Source organism: Auxenochlorella protothecoides (genome assembly GCF_000733215.1).
Source record: "Auxenochlorella protothecoides strain 0710 unplaced genomic scaffold scaffold6, whole genome shotgun sequence".
Classification (NCBI taxonomy): Eukaryota; Viridiplantae; Chlorophyta; class Trebouxiophyceae; order Chlorellales; family Chlorellaceae; genus Auxenochlorella; species Auxenochlorella protothecoides.
Window position 1 is genome coordinate 158203 of NW_011934399.1, and position 15732 is coordinate 173934.

General features: G+C 64.1%; 6 protein-coding genes across 6 annotated transcripts in view; 3 read left to right on the forward strand and 3 right to left on the reverse strand.

Moving 5' to 3' along the window:
* Window positions 1–715, reverse strand: part of F751_5198 (putative NOT transcription complex subunit VIP2) — a gene marked incomplete at both ends in the record, with an annotated part of 3225 nt that extends 2510 nt beyond the window's left edge. Inside the window, 2 exons of the mRNA XM_011402797.1 lie at window positions 168–451; window positions 570–715. Coding sequence (XP_011401099.1) covers window positions 168–451; window positions 570–715 — 430 coding nt within the window. The remainder of the gene's footprint in view (window positions 1–167; window positions 452–569) is intronic.
* Window positions 716–1361: 646 nt separating this feature from the next.
* Window positions 1362–2576, forward strand: F751_5199 (Eukaryotic translation initiation factor 3 subunit J; the record flags this gene model as incomplete). The annotated part of the gene is made up of 4 exons (XM_011402798.1): window positions 1362–1520; window positions 1659–1815; window positions 2010–2201; window positions 2416–2576. 4 exons carry the CDS (start codon window positions 1362–1364, stop codon window positions 2574–2576), a joined length of 669 nt encoding a protein of 222 aa, XP_011401100.1.
* A 455-nt stretch (window positions 2577–3031) lies between these two features.
* On the forward strand, window positions 3032–6791 carry F751_5200 (Crossover junction endonuclease MUS81; the record flags this gene model as incomplete). Its single annotated transcript, XM_011402799.1, has 10 exons — window positions 3032–3056; window positions 3245–3360; window positions 3798–3869; window positions 4005–4104; window positions 4343–4458; window positions 4616–5472; window positions 5706–5811; window positions 5908–5985; window positions 6128–6200; window positions 6403–6791. 10 exons carry the CDS (start codon window positions 3032–3034, stop codon window positions 6789–6791), a joined length of 1932 nt encoding a protein of 643 aa, XP_011401101.1.
* Window positions 6792–7115: 324 nt separating this feature from the next.
* Window positions 7116–11961, reverse strand: F751_5201 (hypothetical protein; the record flags this gene model as incomplete). Its single annotated transcript, XM_011402800.1, has 12 exons — window positions 7116–7326; window positions 7538–7680; window positions 7839–8018; window positions 8207–8800; window positions 9756–9837; window positions 9992–10089; window positions 10499–10568; window positions 10802–10926; window positions 11067–11152; window positions 11360–11513; window positions 11649–11803; window positions 11931–11961. 12 exons carry the CDS (start codon window positions 11959–11961, stop codon window positions 7116–7118), a joined length of 1929 nt encoding a protein of 642 aa, XP_011401102.1.
* A 195-nt stretch (window positions 11962–12156) lies between these two features.
* Window positions 12157–13393, reverse strand: F751_5202 (hypothetical protein; the record flags this gene model as incomplete). The annotated part of the gene is made up of 4 exons (XM_011402801.1): window positions 12157–12329; window positions 12500–12848; window positions 13001–13113; window positions 13330–13393. 4 exons carry the CDS (start codon window positions 13391–13393, stop codon window positions 12157–12159), a joined length of 699 nt encoding a protein of 232 aa, XP_011401103.1.
* Window positions 13394–14323: 930 nt separating this feature from the next.
* F751_5203 (hypothetical protein) overlaps window positions 14324–15732 on the forward strand; it is a gene marked incomplete at both ends in the record, with an annotated part of 4543 nt that continues 3134 nt past the window's right edge. Inside the window, 4 exons of the mRNA XM_011402802.1 lie at window positions 14324–14379; window positions 14653–14883; window positions 15057–15166; window positions 15382–15521. Of these exons, the coding sequence (XP_011401104.1) occupies window positions 14324–14379; window positions 14653–14883; window positions 15057–15166; window positions 15382–15521 (537 nt within the window). The remainder of the gene's footprint in view (window positions 14380–14652; window positions 14884–15056; window positions 15167–15381; window positions 15522–15732) is intronic.

Consider the following 15732-nt stretch of genomic DNA (forward strand, 5'->3'; position numbering starts at 1 on the left):
CGTCGACCGCGGCCCCCGCCTGCGCGGCGGCAGCCTGCCCCGCCGCCTTGCTCAGCATGGTCAGCAGGTCGCCCGAGGGCGCGACGTACCCCGCGCCGCCGCCCAACGCGCCCAGGCGGCCGCCCAGGCCGCGGTGCGCGCCCAGCGCCTGGCCGCCGCGCTGGAACATGGCGAGGTTGGCGGGGTAGGAGCCCGTGCCGCCAGCCGCGGCGCCACCGCCGCCCATGCGGCCGCCCAGGCCGCCGCCCAGGCCGCCCAGCTGCTGGGGGCGCCATGCTGCGCGCGCTGGGCCATGCCGTACTGCGTGTGCGCGGCATGCTGTGCCTGCTGCGCCCCGGCCATGTTCACGCGCGGGTTCTGGCCCAGGCCCATGGCCAGGCCAGGGTTCAGGCCCAGGCCGGCCATGCGCTGGTTCCCCTGGACCGGCGCGTTCATCCCGGGCATGCCAGACCTGCGGGGGTGAGTTTGAGGGGGCATGGATGCATGGGCGAGGGTATGAGAGGGAGCTAGCGCACCAAACACACGCCCGTCAGCACACAGATGGGCCGGCCTCCAGTCATGACACGCACCTGCCGCCCTGGAGCTGACCCTGAAGACCGTAGCCCGCCGTGGCGGCCCCCTGGAGGCCCTGCAAGCCCTGCATGTTGTTGGGCAAGCCACCATAGCCTGGCAACACCCCCTGGCCAGCGTGGAACTGCGCGTAGCGACCGTCCATGCCAGGCCCATTCCCGTTGTTGTTCATCATCAAAGGCTGGCAAGGGGGACCGGGATGTGGGGAGGGTACAGCATCCGATCGCGAGAGGAGCACGATCAGCTCAAGCACAACAACGTCGCCCCGACAGTTCGCATGACGGGCCCTGCAATGGTAGCCAGCATGCACCTCCGGTACCAGACCATGTCGATGGCCCTAACATCCTGCCTCACCTCATCCCTTCAGCCTCCTCTGATGCTATCCCAGGCCTTCTTGGCGCTCACAAGGTATACAAACTCGCAGCTGCCCTAGAGATCCGGCTGAAAACAATTTAACGCTGTCCTGACGAGATGAGTTTGCACAAGGAAGAATACAGTCTCCACCAGGGCTCACGAGGGGCTGTCGGTGTCTCGGACTGGGAACTCGCCAGCCTGGAGGAAAGCAGCAGGCTCGGATACAGGGCGCGCAAGCTGAGCCACCGCTGGGGCAAGCCAGCAGGTCCCCTCTACGCGATAATGAGCGATCGGGGTGACATATTCAGTACACATACCGTCCTTGACGTACCCATTTCGAAAATCTCCCTCTTGTCGACCGACCCACGTTCTTGCACAGGCTGTGAGGCGCCCGTCGCAGTCCTTACAGTTGGCCAAGAGCGGCGCACGCACATTCGATGGGCGATTCCTGGGAGGATTGGGATGATGAGGAGGCGGTGCCGGTAGTGCCCGTGCCTGGCTCCACCCTGGCGGCAGCAGACATCAACTCCAAGTTTGCGGGGGAGGACGAGGAGGAGGAAGCCCCCAAGTGGAAAGCCAATGTACCCAAGCCACAGGTGGGTTGATGTGCAAGGTGCTGGAGCGAGGATCGGATCAATAAGGGATCTGAGGAGTTTGGTTCCTCACAGCTCCATGGCAATGCAATCAGGGGTGGCTCGATAAGCACTGTGCACCGACCCCTCCACCCCCGCCAGGCCAAAGCCAAGAAGATGTCCAAGTATGACGAGAGCAAGGGACTGAGGAGCGCCGCGGATGAGGGTCCCCTCGATGATCCCATTGCAGAAAAACTGCGCCTGCAGCGGCTGGTGGAGGAGTCAGACTACCAGAATGCCATGGAGCTCTTTGGCACAGGTGATGGCGCGCAGTGCTATACCTGAGGCGCCCAGCTTCATGCATAGAGTCATGGGCATGCAGTCCACTGAGAGCCTGTTGGGGAGAGGGCTGAGCTCCCGGACGTGTATAAGTGGCGCAGGGCACAGGCCAGCCCCATTTCCTGCTCTACAATATAACTCCTAATGTACTGCCTCAAACACGTTTCTGTGCAGTGCGAGACTTGGATGGCTTCGTGCCAAAGTCTGCCAAGGATTTTGAAGAGTATGCGGCCTCTATTGTTGCCAAGTACCTGCTCCCACATGCTAGCAACTCTAACTACAAGACGCTGCTGAAGCAGCTGTTCCGGAAGGCACTCACCCCTCTCACTGCCACAGACACCAAGGACGTGGAGACATCTGTGGCTGGTATGGCATCATTGACGTTTGGGATGAGATGGGTCGCTGCTAGTGGAGTGCACGTCAATTTGCTATGCCAATGTTGACTAGGGATTGGAAGATCTTCATTCATACTTCGGCCACCGTCTGAAGGGCCAGCGTGAAGCTTCCTGCTGCCAGGTGCCTGCAGTTACCCATCCCAGCAAGCTCCAAGACAGACACTTCACGCAATTCTGTCGATCAGGTGTGCGCTCTGAGAAGCTGAAGGAGGAGAAGGCGGCAACAGCGGGGAAGAAGGCGACCAAGAAGGGATCCCTCAATGTGGGGCGGAGTGGCGGCACAGCTGGCCTGGACGACTATGTGTATGACGACGTGGGTGTGGATGAGGACTACGACTTCATGTGATGGCTTGACTTGTTGTAGAGGTGCAATTAGGCAGGCCAGGCTACTTGTGCGACGGTGAAGATTAGAGCGCGCGATGATGCAACACTCAAATTTGGCCCAGAGCTGTGCATCGGGCGGGCCAAGCAGCACGAGTGTACGCTGGGTAACAATGCGAAGCAATACAGACGTTCTGATACTATGATTCGCCATGCATGAGTCAATTCGTGTGATCTACAAGGCGCGACTTCGTACTTGAGATGTAGAGCAAGAGATGCGCGATGCCTTGCTCCATCAACTCCAGAACAGGCCGTGAAATTCTGTGAAGTTCGAAGGCCAGCACCTCCTCAACCTCCTGCATGCTCCGTGCATTGACGAAAGCAGCTATTTTATGAGCACTGCCCGTTACCAAGAGGCGGTTGTGTTCGCTGCAGCTGCGCATGCGGCATCGACCAGGCCGCCCTGCAAGCATCCTGGTAATGCCTTACTCTACTACTTCCTCAGGTACGCAGTGTTGCACAACGTGTTGACGCTGGTGCCAGAATATGGTGCATGTACCGTATAAGGGTCACTAGGCTGAGCCTTGTTCTATGCTATACCGTGCCCCACAGCCACTCAATCCTACCCACTGACTGAACCCCATTCCAGGGAGGTTCGGACTGCCAGACAGGCTGCTGCCCCAGATGCCACAGACAACCTGGTCTCCGGTCTTCGAGCTGCAGAGAAGGGCCTGGCAGACCACCCGACACGTGTCGTGGACCTGAAGACAGCTCTGGCAGTCAAGGGCATCGGCCCGAACATTGGAAAGGTCGGTTACTGTGTACTGGTGGCGATTTGCTGCCCGGGGCCCTGCTCACCTGACATCGTCCTTCTCCCACACTGCAGATTGCGGTCGATCACCTGTTTGCTGCATACCCTCCCGCGCCCCTGGATGCTGGGGAGGCTGCGGCTGTGGAGGAGGCCATGGCGTGTGCCAAGGCTCAGAGACAAGCTGCATCCAAGGCAAGCCTTATATCCCTGCAATGACACTTGGTGCCCCACCTTCCTCACTCAAAGCACCTACATCTTCTTGATTCATGGCACGTACCATTGAGATATGTTGTCGGGGGCCTCATCCACCCTGCTGCCGGGATGCCATCTGGTTACCACCCACTGCCCATGCAGAAGACTGGCAAGAAGGGCCGACCTAGCGCACTCGATGCAGCGTCGACTGAATCTTGCGAGCGTACATCGGCCCCGCCTCAGAAGAAACCTGCCAAGGAATATGTCCCTGCCATCGGCTCAGCCAATTATGCCTTCCTCATCGTCATGTATCAGGTTGGTGGCTTGCCGACCTGGTGCCAAGAAATGACACCCCAGAACCCTAGACTGAGAGGGAGAGCTTTGTGTCATAGAGGCCGGCTCCCAGTCCCCTCATTGTGGCAATGCCGGTGCCCTGAGCCCCCCATCCAGGCTGCTGTGGGGCCAGAGCAGCTGTGTGAGCTGACCAAGTCGGAGCTGATGGAGCGGGCGGAGAGGAGTGGCCTGGCGGATCGACCCATTATCGGAGACGGTGAGGGCCTAGCAGAGGGTGTCCTCGCCGGGTCCGAGGAGATGATGCTAGCCCACTCAAAGGCTGGCACTCGGGCCAAGCCTGAGCAGGTTTGCTGACGCGCTGTCAAAAATGTATGTTTTGGCGTGATTTGGATACTGCAAATCCATTCTGTCCCCTCGCCTGACATCTTCTGCAGCGGGTGCAGCTGTGGCAGGAAGGCCACACAACCGGGGAGGTGAACGAGGCCCTCAAAGAGGACCTGGCGGCGTCAACTTCTACAACGGTTGGAGCTCCTTCAACCCGCTGCTGGTGCACAAGCATGGCCTGGCTGCCACCCGGTCCAACCCCAAGCTCTGCTCCCTCACCGTCAAGGTGGGTGCCGGAGCACTTGTGTTCTCATGTGCGCCAGCGCTGGTGACCATCAGCGGGGCTGGAGGGTAGCGTGCTGGGAATGTAAGCGTGCTGTTTACCCGAGTTCATGCCGGCTGACGCCCACCCCCCAACCGTTTATGGACCCCGCCTCATCCAGGGAATGGCACTGGCTGCTCGGCTGTTTGAGGGCGCACTGCTGCGAGGGGCGGTGGCCCCGCTCCAGGGCCCCAGGGCGGATGATGCGGTGCGGCAGCACGCAGCGCAGGATGCCATGTCCCAGCTGGGCCCTGGATCATCAAGCACGGACTCCGACACGTGCAGCAGCGGGGCGGATGACCCTGCGCGCTGGCCGGTACGAGGTTCCCCCAGCCGTTTGTCACAGGCACAAGACTGCGGCGCCAGCGAGGAGCGGCCCGGCGCAGGCTGGGACTCGGTCGTCGACCTGTCCCAGATGGACGAGGACGAGGGCGTGCCGGGGTCGCAGCGCTGCCCCGCAACCCACCATCCCGGACCCTGCGCCTCGCAGCCGGAGGTGCTGAGTCAGCCGCTGGTGGAGCGCCTGGCGGCTGCCCTCGACCGCGCCAGGATGAACGGGGCCGTCGCATCGCTGCCCGTCCAGCCCGGCGCGACGACCTGCAGACCGAGCCCACCGCCTCCCCCGGCCGGTGCCTGCGTTCCAGACGCTGCCCCCCCCTCCCCACGGGCCCCAGCGCCACTCCAGGCTGCCGCCACGCTGGCGGGCGCCCCGCCGCCCCGGGCCTCCTCGCCGCCCTGTGCCGCGGGCGGCTGCGTCGCCGCCTCCGAGCGCCTGCCCCCTCTTCACCCGGGGGCCGCGTTTGAGGCTCAGTACGACATCATCTTCCTGCTGGACGCCCGCGAGGTCTTCACACGAGCCGCCGACCAGGGCCGGTCAGAGGCCCTGGCGCAACACCTGGCTCGCCTCCGCGCCATGGGCCTGGTGGTGGAGGAGCGGACGCTGCCCGCGGGGGACGGGCTCTGGATCGCGCGCTCCAAGTGAGTTGGAATGGGGGGGTCCGATGTATGGGAGGGGATGTGGGGGATGGGGAAGGGTCCCTGGCGTGGTGACGTGGTGGCGCCAGAATCGGAGCCAAGTCTTGTCCTCCGAGGCCTGACTGGATCCAGGGGTGCGGGGCCGGTATCGGCAGCGAACTGGAGTGGGTCCCTCACGTGCCAGTACCCCCTCCTTCATCCCTTTCTCCCCTCGCCCCTTTCCTCCCTCACCCCAGGGCTGATCCGACGCGGGAGTGGGTGCTGGACTACATCATGGAGAGGAAGAGCTACACAGACCTGATCCAGTCCATTCGGGGCGACAACCGCTACGAATCCCAGAAGGTGCCCATTGGGGAAGAAAGGGCGGGCCTGTAGGATACATTGGGAGCAGTTTTGATTGCAGGCAGGCGACTCGTCAAGGTAACCTCCCCTCCACAGTTTGCCCTGAAGCGATGTGGGCTGCGCCACGTCTTCTACCTGCTGGAGGGGGACCCCGACATGCTTCCCAGCCCCACGGTGAGCCAGGAGAAGGGTGGGAAAGGAGAGCACAAGGCACCTCTGGACTCGATGACAGTGCGGGATCTACCAGGGCAGGGGCCGCCCTGGGTATCGCATGTATACAGGCACACGTGCTTCCATTGCCCCGCTCCCATTGCAGGAGCAGAAGGCCGTGAAAACTGCGGCCGCCGACATGGAGATCATAGACGGCTTCCGCATCCTGCGCTCCAAGAGTGAGGAGCGGGCCCTGAGGTCGACTCGCCCTGTCATGCAACCCTGTTCATCTTGCACCCTCAATCATCCACCGCTCCATCTCCACAACCCTCACATCACCCTCCTGGGGTGCAGATCACGTCGACACGCTGCGCCTGCTGTGCACGCTGACCCACCACGTGATCGAGGCGTGCCGGGCGCGGCGCGGCGCCCCCGCCACAGCGGGGCCTCCCGCCCCTGACGTGCTGCCCACCTGGTCGGAATTCAAGAGCCGGCGCGAGGCGCTGGGGCGGGGCTCCATGAGCCTGGCCGACACCTGGCGCCTGATGCTGGCCAGCGTCCGCGGCGCGGGGCACGAGGCTGTGGCCGCCATGGTCCAGCGCCACGCCACCCCCGCCGCCATGCACGCCGCCATGCGCGCCGCACAGGCGGGGGGCGGGGCGGCGGCCGCGCGGCGGCTGCTCGCCCCCTTGGCGCCGAGGCCCGGCAGCCGCGCCGTGGGCGAGGGCTCCGCGGCCCGTATCTACGATACCCTCTTTGCCCTGGAAGACCAGGCAGCTGGGGACGGCGCCGTGCTTGCAAAGGTGGATTGGGGCATGGGCTGCGGCTGAGAGTGGAGCGCCGTGGTGACTTTTTGCGAGGGTTTTGTATGAGAGAAAGTACACCCAGGGCGAGACGAGGGGCTATACTGCTGAGCGGGCCCCCTGTTGAGTTCGGTTGCATTTTTCAGTGCATGGCCCGACGAGCAAGTCGTGAGCAGTGCGCTGAGTTATTCCGCATCGCTGGCAATGGAGCTCTGGTGCAGCGGTGGGCAGGGGGGCGCATGATGGCCGGCAGCTGGATTGCCGCAGAGCAGAGGGCCAGACCTTGCGCCGTTCGACCCTGCCATGTCCCTGGCTGAGGCACAGCGCGGCCGCCCAGGGTCCCCCCCGCCCCTACGCCTCGCCTCGGTGGTCCAGCAGGACACGCGACCGCCCCTGCTCCTTGACCACCAGGTCCAGCTGCTCGGCGGCTTCCGCGGCGGCGGAGCCGCGCTGCGCCACCACCAGCACCGAGGCCTGGGGCAGCGTGCGCAGCAGGGCCGCAACGCGGGCGCAGCCCTCCGCGTCCAGGTGCTGCATCACCTCGTCCAGCACCAGCAGGTTGCTGCAAGGGGGTCAAAGACGACAGGGTGGAATGGGATCAAGGAGAACGGGGACGGGAGAGGGGCTCTATGGCCCACTCGTTGCAACAGTCGCCCATTGCAGGCCCAGGAGGCTGGTACCAGGGCTGACGAGGAGGAGCACCATCCCGGCACCAAGCCCTCCCCCGCCTAGCATGCTTTGACCTCTGGACTGGCCATAGCCGAGCTGCCCACCTCTGGAGGAGTCCGCGGCGCTTGGCCAGGGCACTGAAGCCCAGCGCCAGGGACAGGGCCAGCCGGCGCCGCTCGCCGCCGCTCAGCTGCTTGATGCTCCGGGGCTGCAGCACCTGGCTCCCGGGCACCCGCACCTTGACACTCTACGCTTGTGGACAGAAGGAGGGGTGTGCAGGGCCGCAGGGGCGGGAAGGCTGCGCCGCACTCCGTGCAGTGCCCCTCGCAGCGCGCCAGCCAGGCCCGCAGAGCAGGAGGCCGCGTCCCGGCTCGCTCCTCCCCTGCCCCATCCACCCCAGCGCACCTTCTCCACCTGCTCCACCACCGCCTCGGGGTCGGCGCGGCCCGGCCGGCTGGGCTTCAGCTCCAGGGTCAAAGACGGCGCCAGGGCTGCCAGGAAGGTGCCCGTGGTGGCCTGGAGGTCCGCCAGCACGCCCTCCAGCAGGTAGTTGACCACGCCAGTGGGGCGCAGGGCGTCGTGCACCTGATGGAGAGGGAGAGGAAAGGGGGAATGTGAGGGTGCACATGGGTGGTGCCTGCATGTGTGCCGTCGCTCATGCGGCGGGAGTGGAGGCCGAGAATGCTTCCCCCGCCCCTCCGAGTCACTGGAAGAAGCTCCTGATCGCCAGCACGAGGTACAACAAACCACGACCCACATCCCAGCCGCCTCACCAGCTTGAGGTCTGCCAGCTGAGCTGCCAGGTCGGCGCCCCGCCCCTCCAGCTCCAGCACCCTGGCGGCCTCGGTCGCCAGCTGGGCGCGCAGCCTGCCCGCCTCAACCTCGTGGGGGTTAGCGGCGCTGGCGCTGCCCGGCGGCACGGGCTCCGCGGCGATGCAGGCCGCGGCCTGTGAGGCACTCCTTCCCAGCTGCTCCAGTAGACGCTGGGAGTCAAAGGCATGCGTATCGCGGTGGGGCTCCTCGGGTGGGGATTGGAGAGACAAAGCGTCCACATCGACGGCGCCATCATTCATGCTCTGGCCCAGCGTGGCCCGCAGGCGGTCCAGGAGGCTCCCGGCCTCGACGCCCGCGCTCTGCAGGCGCTCTCCCATCCCCTCGTGCTCCTGCAGCTCCCTTTCCAGCCGCGCGAGCCGTGTGTCTATGGCATGCCTCGCCTGCTGGGCCTCCAGCTGTGCCTGCGACCTGGCCCGATCCCGGGCGGTCTGGCGCGCCGCCAGCTCAGCATCTGCAGAGGCAGACGCCTGAGCGGCTGCTCGGGCTGCCAGCCGGGCTTGCTCTGCGGCGAGCAGCGTCTCCTCGGCCTCTGACTGCAAACAGAGCGACGCACAGAAGGCCAATAACTTTTGAAATTTTGAAGAGGTGTCCCCATCACAGAGACACTACGTATGGACATTTGACACAAATTAGATGCTTTATTGAATCTCTGAGGCCGTCCTCCGTCCTCCAGTCCCTTCCCCCATCCCATTCGGTCCTAACCTGGAGCCTGGCAAGAGTGTCTGCAGCCATGGATTTGCTGATGGGCTGGTGACACCGGTCGCACACGGGGGCCAAGGTGTCGGCTGCTGTCACAGCTGCAGGGTGCTCGACCGTGCGGCCGCCCAGTCTGCGGCTCACGATCTCCCTTCCGGCGAATTGTTGGGCAGAATGGGTGCTGCCCTTGCCATTTGCCTGAGCCGCCTGGCGCGCCAGGTCTCCGTAGTCAGACTCCCCCCACCCCTCGTGCCGCAGTACCTCCTGGAACTCTTGCAGGCGGCGCTCGCAGCCGGCCGCGACGCCCTGGCAGCTGCCCTGTGCCAGCCTGGCAGCCTCGGCCTCCGCCCTCAGTGTGTCACGTCGCTGGCGGAGCAGGTCCATCTCCGCGGCCTCCTCTGGGGCGTCAAGGGTCGGAGCCAGGGCAGACCAGGGGTCTGAGCACAGCTCCGCGCGGGCCCCCAAGAGCTCGCGCTGCAAGGCTTTGGCACATCCAGTATGGTCCGCCCATGCAGCCTGGGCAGCGTGACACAGCTCCCCCAGAGTCCAGGCGAGGTCACGCGTCTCCCGGCACCACCCCTCCCGGCGCTGGGCGACCACTTCCTCCCAGGTCTCCGCCCGTGCCGTGGCCTGTCAATGGATAAGCCATCCAGAGGCGAGGGAGAGAACTGGCTGGTAATGCACTGGGCGTGAGGGGGTGTCACCCTCCATCCAGCAGCCACACTTCATCCGCAAGAGCGCCTCCGTGGGCAAGATCAGGAGGCAGCGCTGCATACCAGACCACGCACCAACCTGTATGAGATCTTCCTGGAAACGGTCCCGGAACCCTTGTCGCACAGGCAGCTCAGTGCACACTGCAGCCAGCGCAGCTTTCCTGCGAGGTGCGATGGTATTCACCTGTACGATTGCATTTCCCATGACAGACTGCACCCCTTCCTGCACAGGTGCACAGATCAAGTATTCAAGTACACACGATCATGAGCTGTACGACTTTTGCCCGACCCTCCTCCCCTACCCAACATGCACACCTGTCGGCCAATTCTTTGTTGGCCACAGCCCTGGCCTCCTCCCAAATCGACAGGTCGACCAGCTTGCCCAGCTCCTCCTTGAAAGCCCTGTCCCCTGCCTGTTAAGTGAAGGACACGACAACGAGGCATGGCTCAGAGATAGGATCGCTGGCTTATGCAGTGAGCGTCCACAGGGGCCCAATTCCCTCGCTGCGAGTATCATGAAACAGGGCCTGCGCCTGATGCAAATGCCACCTCCCAATATCCAGCAGCCCTTCCATACCTCAAGCAAGGCATTGACTTCAGACTGGCCATAGAAGACTGTCTTGCCAAGCAGGGGAGCACCCAGCACTCGATCGATCTCAGCCTACCGTGTAGTGCGAGGGGGCGGCTTGCAGAATGAGTCAGATACTAGGGATGAGGCAGCCTCCAGGCCACAGTAGGCAATGACTTATGCCAAGACACCCATCAATGTCTCCTCTGGCAGTCCAGAACCCCCTGGCAGAGGCAATGGGACCCCTTACTCACCTGCGTCATGCGCATCTCCTGCATGGTCCGATCCACACCGTCCACCATCAGGCTGAGCTTCCCTCCACGCCTAGGGAGGTGCATGAGGGCATCGACGAGCTGTTCAAAGACAGAAGATCATGCTGGTTTCTCCACAGTGGCCCTGGTTTGGTACACTCAGTCATGCCAGCCAAACAAGGTGTCACCGCTCCTTTACAACATCTCCTCTCACACCCTGCGGAGCCACCACATCACTGAGCTGCAGCAAGTCTGCAGGGTCCGTCGGCATCGCGATGTGACCTTCTCAACACCTCTCATCCTCACCTGCGCGCCGTCCTTTCCACCACAAAGGGCAGGCCATTCACGGTGCCTTCCACGCGCACCGTGGCAGACTTGCAGGCCGAGTGAATAATGTCTGTGACGCTCAGTCCTCTTCCGGTACTTGCACCCTAGTAGGAATCGAGACAGAGGAGGGTCCTGTTTTCAGAAGGTGGCAACCTGGTCTCTCAATCCTCAGCTGTCCATGTCATTGACAATTCAAGGAAGACGGAGCCCTGACGGCCCCTATCCTTGCCACAGCAAGACTCACCTCGGATCGTGCATCCATGCCACCGGTGAGGCACCACAGGGAACTCATGGCCAGTGCAGACTTGCCGGCCCCGTTGGACTGGAATCCTGAGGCAATGAGGGGATGTGAGGCGGAGCCGGGTCGGGATGTGGTGCGGCAGGGCTCTTGAAGGCTGGCTGAGTGATAGGCTTTCGCGTTCAATGACTGGATGCACCAGATCCTCGGCTTGGCCCTCCCCTGACGGAGCTCTTTCCCTGTCCATGAACCTCGGGCAGGCATGCACCCGACTCTCCATGCCCATCCCGCCCGCCGACCTTGGCCATCGACGGAGCCGGTGAGGACCACCACACCCCGGGCGTCCAGGGGGTATGAAACCCTGTCAGCAAAGGAAAGGAAGCCCGACAGGGTGACCTGCCCAAAGGTCAACACCGTGGCTGCAGCTGAGCTGCCCTGGCTCGTCAAGAGCGCCTGGGGCAGGAACAGGGAGGTGGGGGGGGCTGGCAGCAGGCTTTGAGACATTCATCATGCCACCCCCCACTGAACCAAATACATGCTCCATTCCCTCAGTGGACGTCACCGCAGCCCACCACCCGCTGAACACACCTGCAGCAGGGAGAGGCCTCGAGCCTCCACGCCGGCCGGCATCCCCGTGGACTTTGCGTATGCGGCAAAGAGCTGGGGGGGGGTCAGGTCCTCCGAGTCCTGGATCCTGACCGGAGCCGCGGATGGGGCCGGCGCCAGGATCTCCACCTCCACCCCTGCGACGAGGCAGGCTTGGGAGGGTGGATTGTAGACCCTTCACAAACCAGCGCATGGGTAGTGACCAGTCTCTGCCTCCCGCATCAGAGCCTGGGCAGCTCTTGTCCCGGATAAAGCTCGACTCACCCTGCTGCTGCAGGGCCTCGATGGCGGCCATCCCATCGATGACCTGTGCCTCATTCAGCACCAGCCGGAGCCTGTACGGAGGGGGCGGGGTGGGGTGGGGTGGGGGGGGTTCTCTATGCAGGCTGCGCGAATGCAGCATCGTGCGCTTTTGTTCGCAGAGAGTTATGGTCAAACATGGCCCCAGCACGGGTCCATGCAAGGCAATCAACGTCCCCCACCCGCGGCCTCACCTGTCGCCACTGCGCAGATCTGCCGCGCTCTCCGGGCCCTGTGCATACGGGAAGGCGCTGGCAGAGAAGTGGCGCGGCCCGATGTCCAGCGGGATCTCCTCCCTGACGCGCCAGGTGTCGCCGTCCAGGACCAGCAGGCGCTTGCCCTGCCCCGCCTCGCCCCGGGACACTGCGCTTTGACCCAGGGGAGGGGCAGGAGATTCAAACATGGGAGCAGGCAGCGCCGCGCCCCAGGCGGCGTGCTGCCATGATGTCGGCGCGGAAGCAGCCTGAACAGGCCAGCTCACCGCACAAACGCACCCCTGCCCGGCGCCTTCCACACAGCCCTCCCCCACCCACCCTGGTACGGCGACCCCACGTAGTGAATGCTCGTCCCCGGCACGGTGTGTGGCCTGTGGTAGTGGCCCGTGTACACCTCCAGGCCGCGGGGGAAGGCCGAGGGCGGCACCCCGTCCCGCGCCTGGAAGGCGTCGTTCAGCGAAGCCCCCGCCACGTCCACGTGCGCGAAGACGGCGCGGACAGCCTCGCTCTCTCCCGCACAGCGCAGCGCGGCGAGCAGCTCGCCCCGCGCGCGGCGGTAGGGCAGCCACAGAGCGCCAGCGTGCAGCATGGGATGCTCCATGACGTGGATGTGCGGGGAGCAGGCGGCCAGGGGGGTGAGCGCGTGGTCCAGGCCGCCCAGCGACACCTGGCGAGTGGGGGGTGGAGGAGGGGAGCGATGGTGCAGGTACGGGGGGTAGGTGTAGGGAGGGGAGAATCATGACTGAGAGGAGGGACCGCATCATGTCACTGTGATCCCAAGGTGCCCCCGCCCTCGAGAGCATCCACTAGCAAGCAGACCTGGTCGTGGTTTCCGACCAGCATGATGGTGGGCTGTGTCCACTGAGACAGCCGCAGCACGGCGCTGTTCAGGGTCTCCACCGGAAGGGCCCCCCTGACGTGCCAAAAATCACCTGCGTGGGTAGAGATCACACAGTGGGCTTGGGGCATGGAGACTGCCGCGGCGCAGCTGGGCTCACAGACCTCCATGTGCCATTCAGAGCGCTACAACGACCGCAGGTCAGCATCGCCGCATGGGATCTGCCCCCCAGCGTCGCCATCTGCCCATGCCTCTCCCCGCCGACCCTCACTCCCTCTTCATCACATCCCCGTACCACATCCCAACGCACCGAGGAACAGGATGCCAGCGTTCCTGGACACCGCCTCGGCATGCACGAGGTCCAGCACTCGCATGCATGTGGGTGCGGTGCTGGGGGAGAGGTGCAGATCACTGAACACCACCCACGAGTCCGGGCTCGTCCAAGTACTGGGGTCGGGGGACCAACTGGGCAGGGCCTCGGCAGTGGCGAGGCATCGAACGGCTCGAGAGATGGTGGGTCTGAGCCGGCATGGCGCACATCGACCCAGTCGGGGAACGGCGTGCATGGAGGGACCGGTCCTGAGAATGCCAGCGAAGGGAATCACCGGGGCTCCAGAACAGGCATGCGGCATTGCCAGTCCTGGGCCCAGTCTACCATCTATTGGGTCGCACCGGCGATCGTGGCGTGAGGACGACTCTTTAAGAGTGGTCCTTTGACTCTTAATCGTGAGGGCGCGCAAAACACACAAACATCAAATATTACGTAACGCGTTCCCACAATGCAGTACAACACGATGTGTACTGCTGCCATCCCCCCCCCACCAGCGGCAGTGGCGAGCGACGAGGCGGATGGGAATGCCCGAGCGACATTGCGCCCTGCGTCCCGGGCTCCATGAGGAAGGAGCATCGTTCCAGCGGGCCAGATTCCAGTGTTCCGTGGCCACCCTTGCTTGCAGATTTGGGTGCTGTCGGTGCACGCTGGGTGGTTTGGCGTTGCGAGACGGCCCCTGCCACGCTGGGCTCCAGGCCTCAGCTCCTCGCCGTCGACCTCCACCACCTGTCGCTGCCACACCGAGACTGACCTGGTGTTGGGGCGTCCCCGTCTTCGAGGTGCTGCCGCGGGAAGGCGCAGCCACCTTTCGGAAAGTGTCGGCTGTGTCGCGGCGTCCCTCCGCCGGGACCGACACGCCTGCCGGCACGACAGCCGGTGCTCCCCACGGATGGAGCCGCAGCTCTGGCCAAGTCACCTCACTCCTCCCGGCCTGCAGCTTCCTCTGTACCAACGGGAGATCCCACACCAAGCCATGAACGGCACTGCCAAACCCCCCGGCCGGTCCCGCCCAACCAACAACCAGCTCCTGTGAGTCGGGCACGCCATGCCCGCATGCTCATTGGGGGTGCACAATGCCACATGCATTGGTATGGGACGGACCATGCCCAGCTGGCTCTGGAAGGGTGCTGGGGGAATGTCCCCACCCTCATCCCCTGTATCAGAAGGGGGCAGGGGGGTGCTGTGGCCGACTGCAGCCTCGACCGACGGCCATGCATATGCTAGGCTCACACCCACCCCAGCTCCCTGCTCTGCACTCATGTCCTCCCTTCCATTTCCCCCCCCCATTCCCCCCCCGGACAGCTACAAGGCACACTTCCGCTGGAAGCACTACACCTCCCCCCTGCCGGTGACCCAGGAGCTGCCGTCCGGCACCGAGGCCTGCGCCTCGGTCACCTCCGCCTTCCTCCAGGTCCTGGCCACCATCGCCGACGTGGAGCGCGTGCGGCTGGACAAGCCCCGCAACGTATTGCACATCTTGTCCACCAACACCCGCCGTACCAAGGTCGTGGAGCTGTCCTCCGGCACCCACAGGTGCATGGTGTTGAGTGTGAGGGTGGGAAGATAATGAACCGATCCCAGGCATGCCCTGGACGCCTGGATTTGTCATAGGTGCTGCACACACCTTTCCAGGTCGGGGTGCCCTCGCCCGCCTCTCCCCGAATACCCGTCCACACGCCATGCTGACCCCCTGCCCGTCACTGCAGGGTGGCTGATGAGCTGCGCCGGCACTCGCTGTCGGACGGGGACGGCGGCCAGTACTCGACCAACCTTGACCGGAATCGGTATGGCTCAGACAACAACTACCTCTTCACAGGTGTGCAGGGTGGACGTCGAAGGAGGGATCGGTGCTGTGATTGAGTCTGGGAGAATGATTTTTTCCCTTTTGGATGCAGATCGTGTGGGGTCATCGCTCAGCAGGGGACGTTCGGGTGCTGGGCAACATCCTCAGCACACAACCAGCATCGGATTCATCTCTGGGGCTGAGGACCGAGGCTCAACCCCACCCTACCCCGCCACCCCCACCTGCAGTCACCCGCTTCAACCTGGAGTGCTTGGGCCTCTGTCCCTGCCTGGTGGACATCGAGATCATGGACACCCGAAACGGAAATGAGGTGCAGCTTGTGACCGCGGGGCACGCTGCGTGCGCCTGCGACTCGCCCGCGCGCAAGGTGGGCGGGGGGGGGTCAATTGTTGAAGGCTGGTTTTGCAGTCGGGAGGTAGTCCAAGGAGAGGGGCTCCCGGCTGAGAATGTCGTGCTGGAGCTGGAACAGAAGGCAGGGGGAAGGTCTGCACAGAGATAGCGGCGCAGCGTGCGCCACATGACGTGCCTTCTTTCAAAGGTGTAAATGGCCTCCTCAGGGTACCTGAGGTCTACTGGAA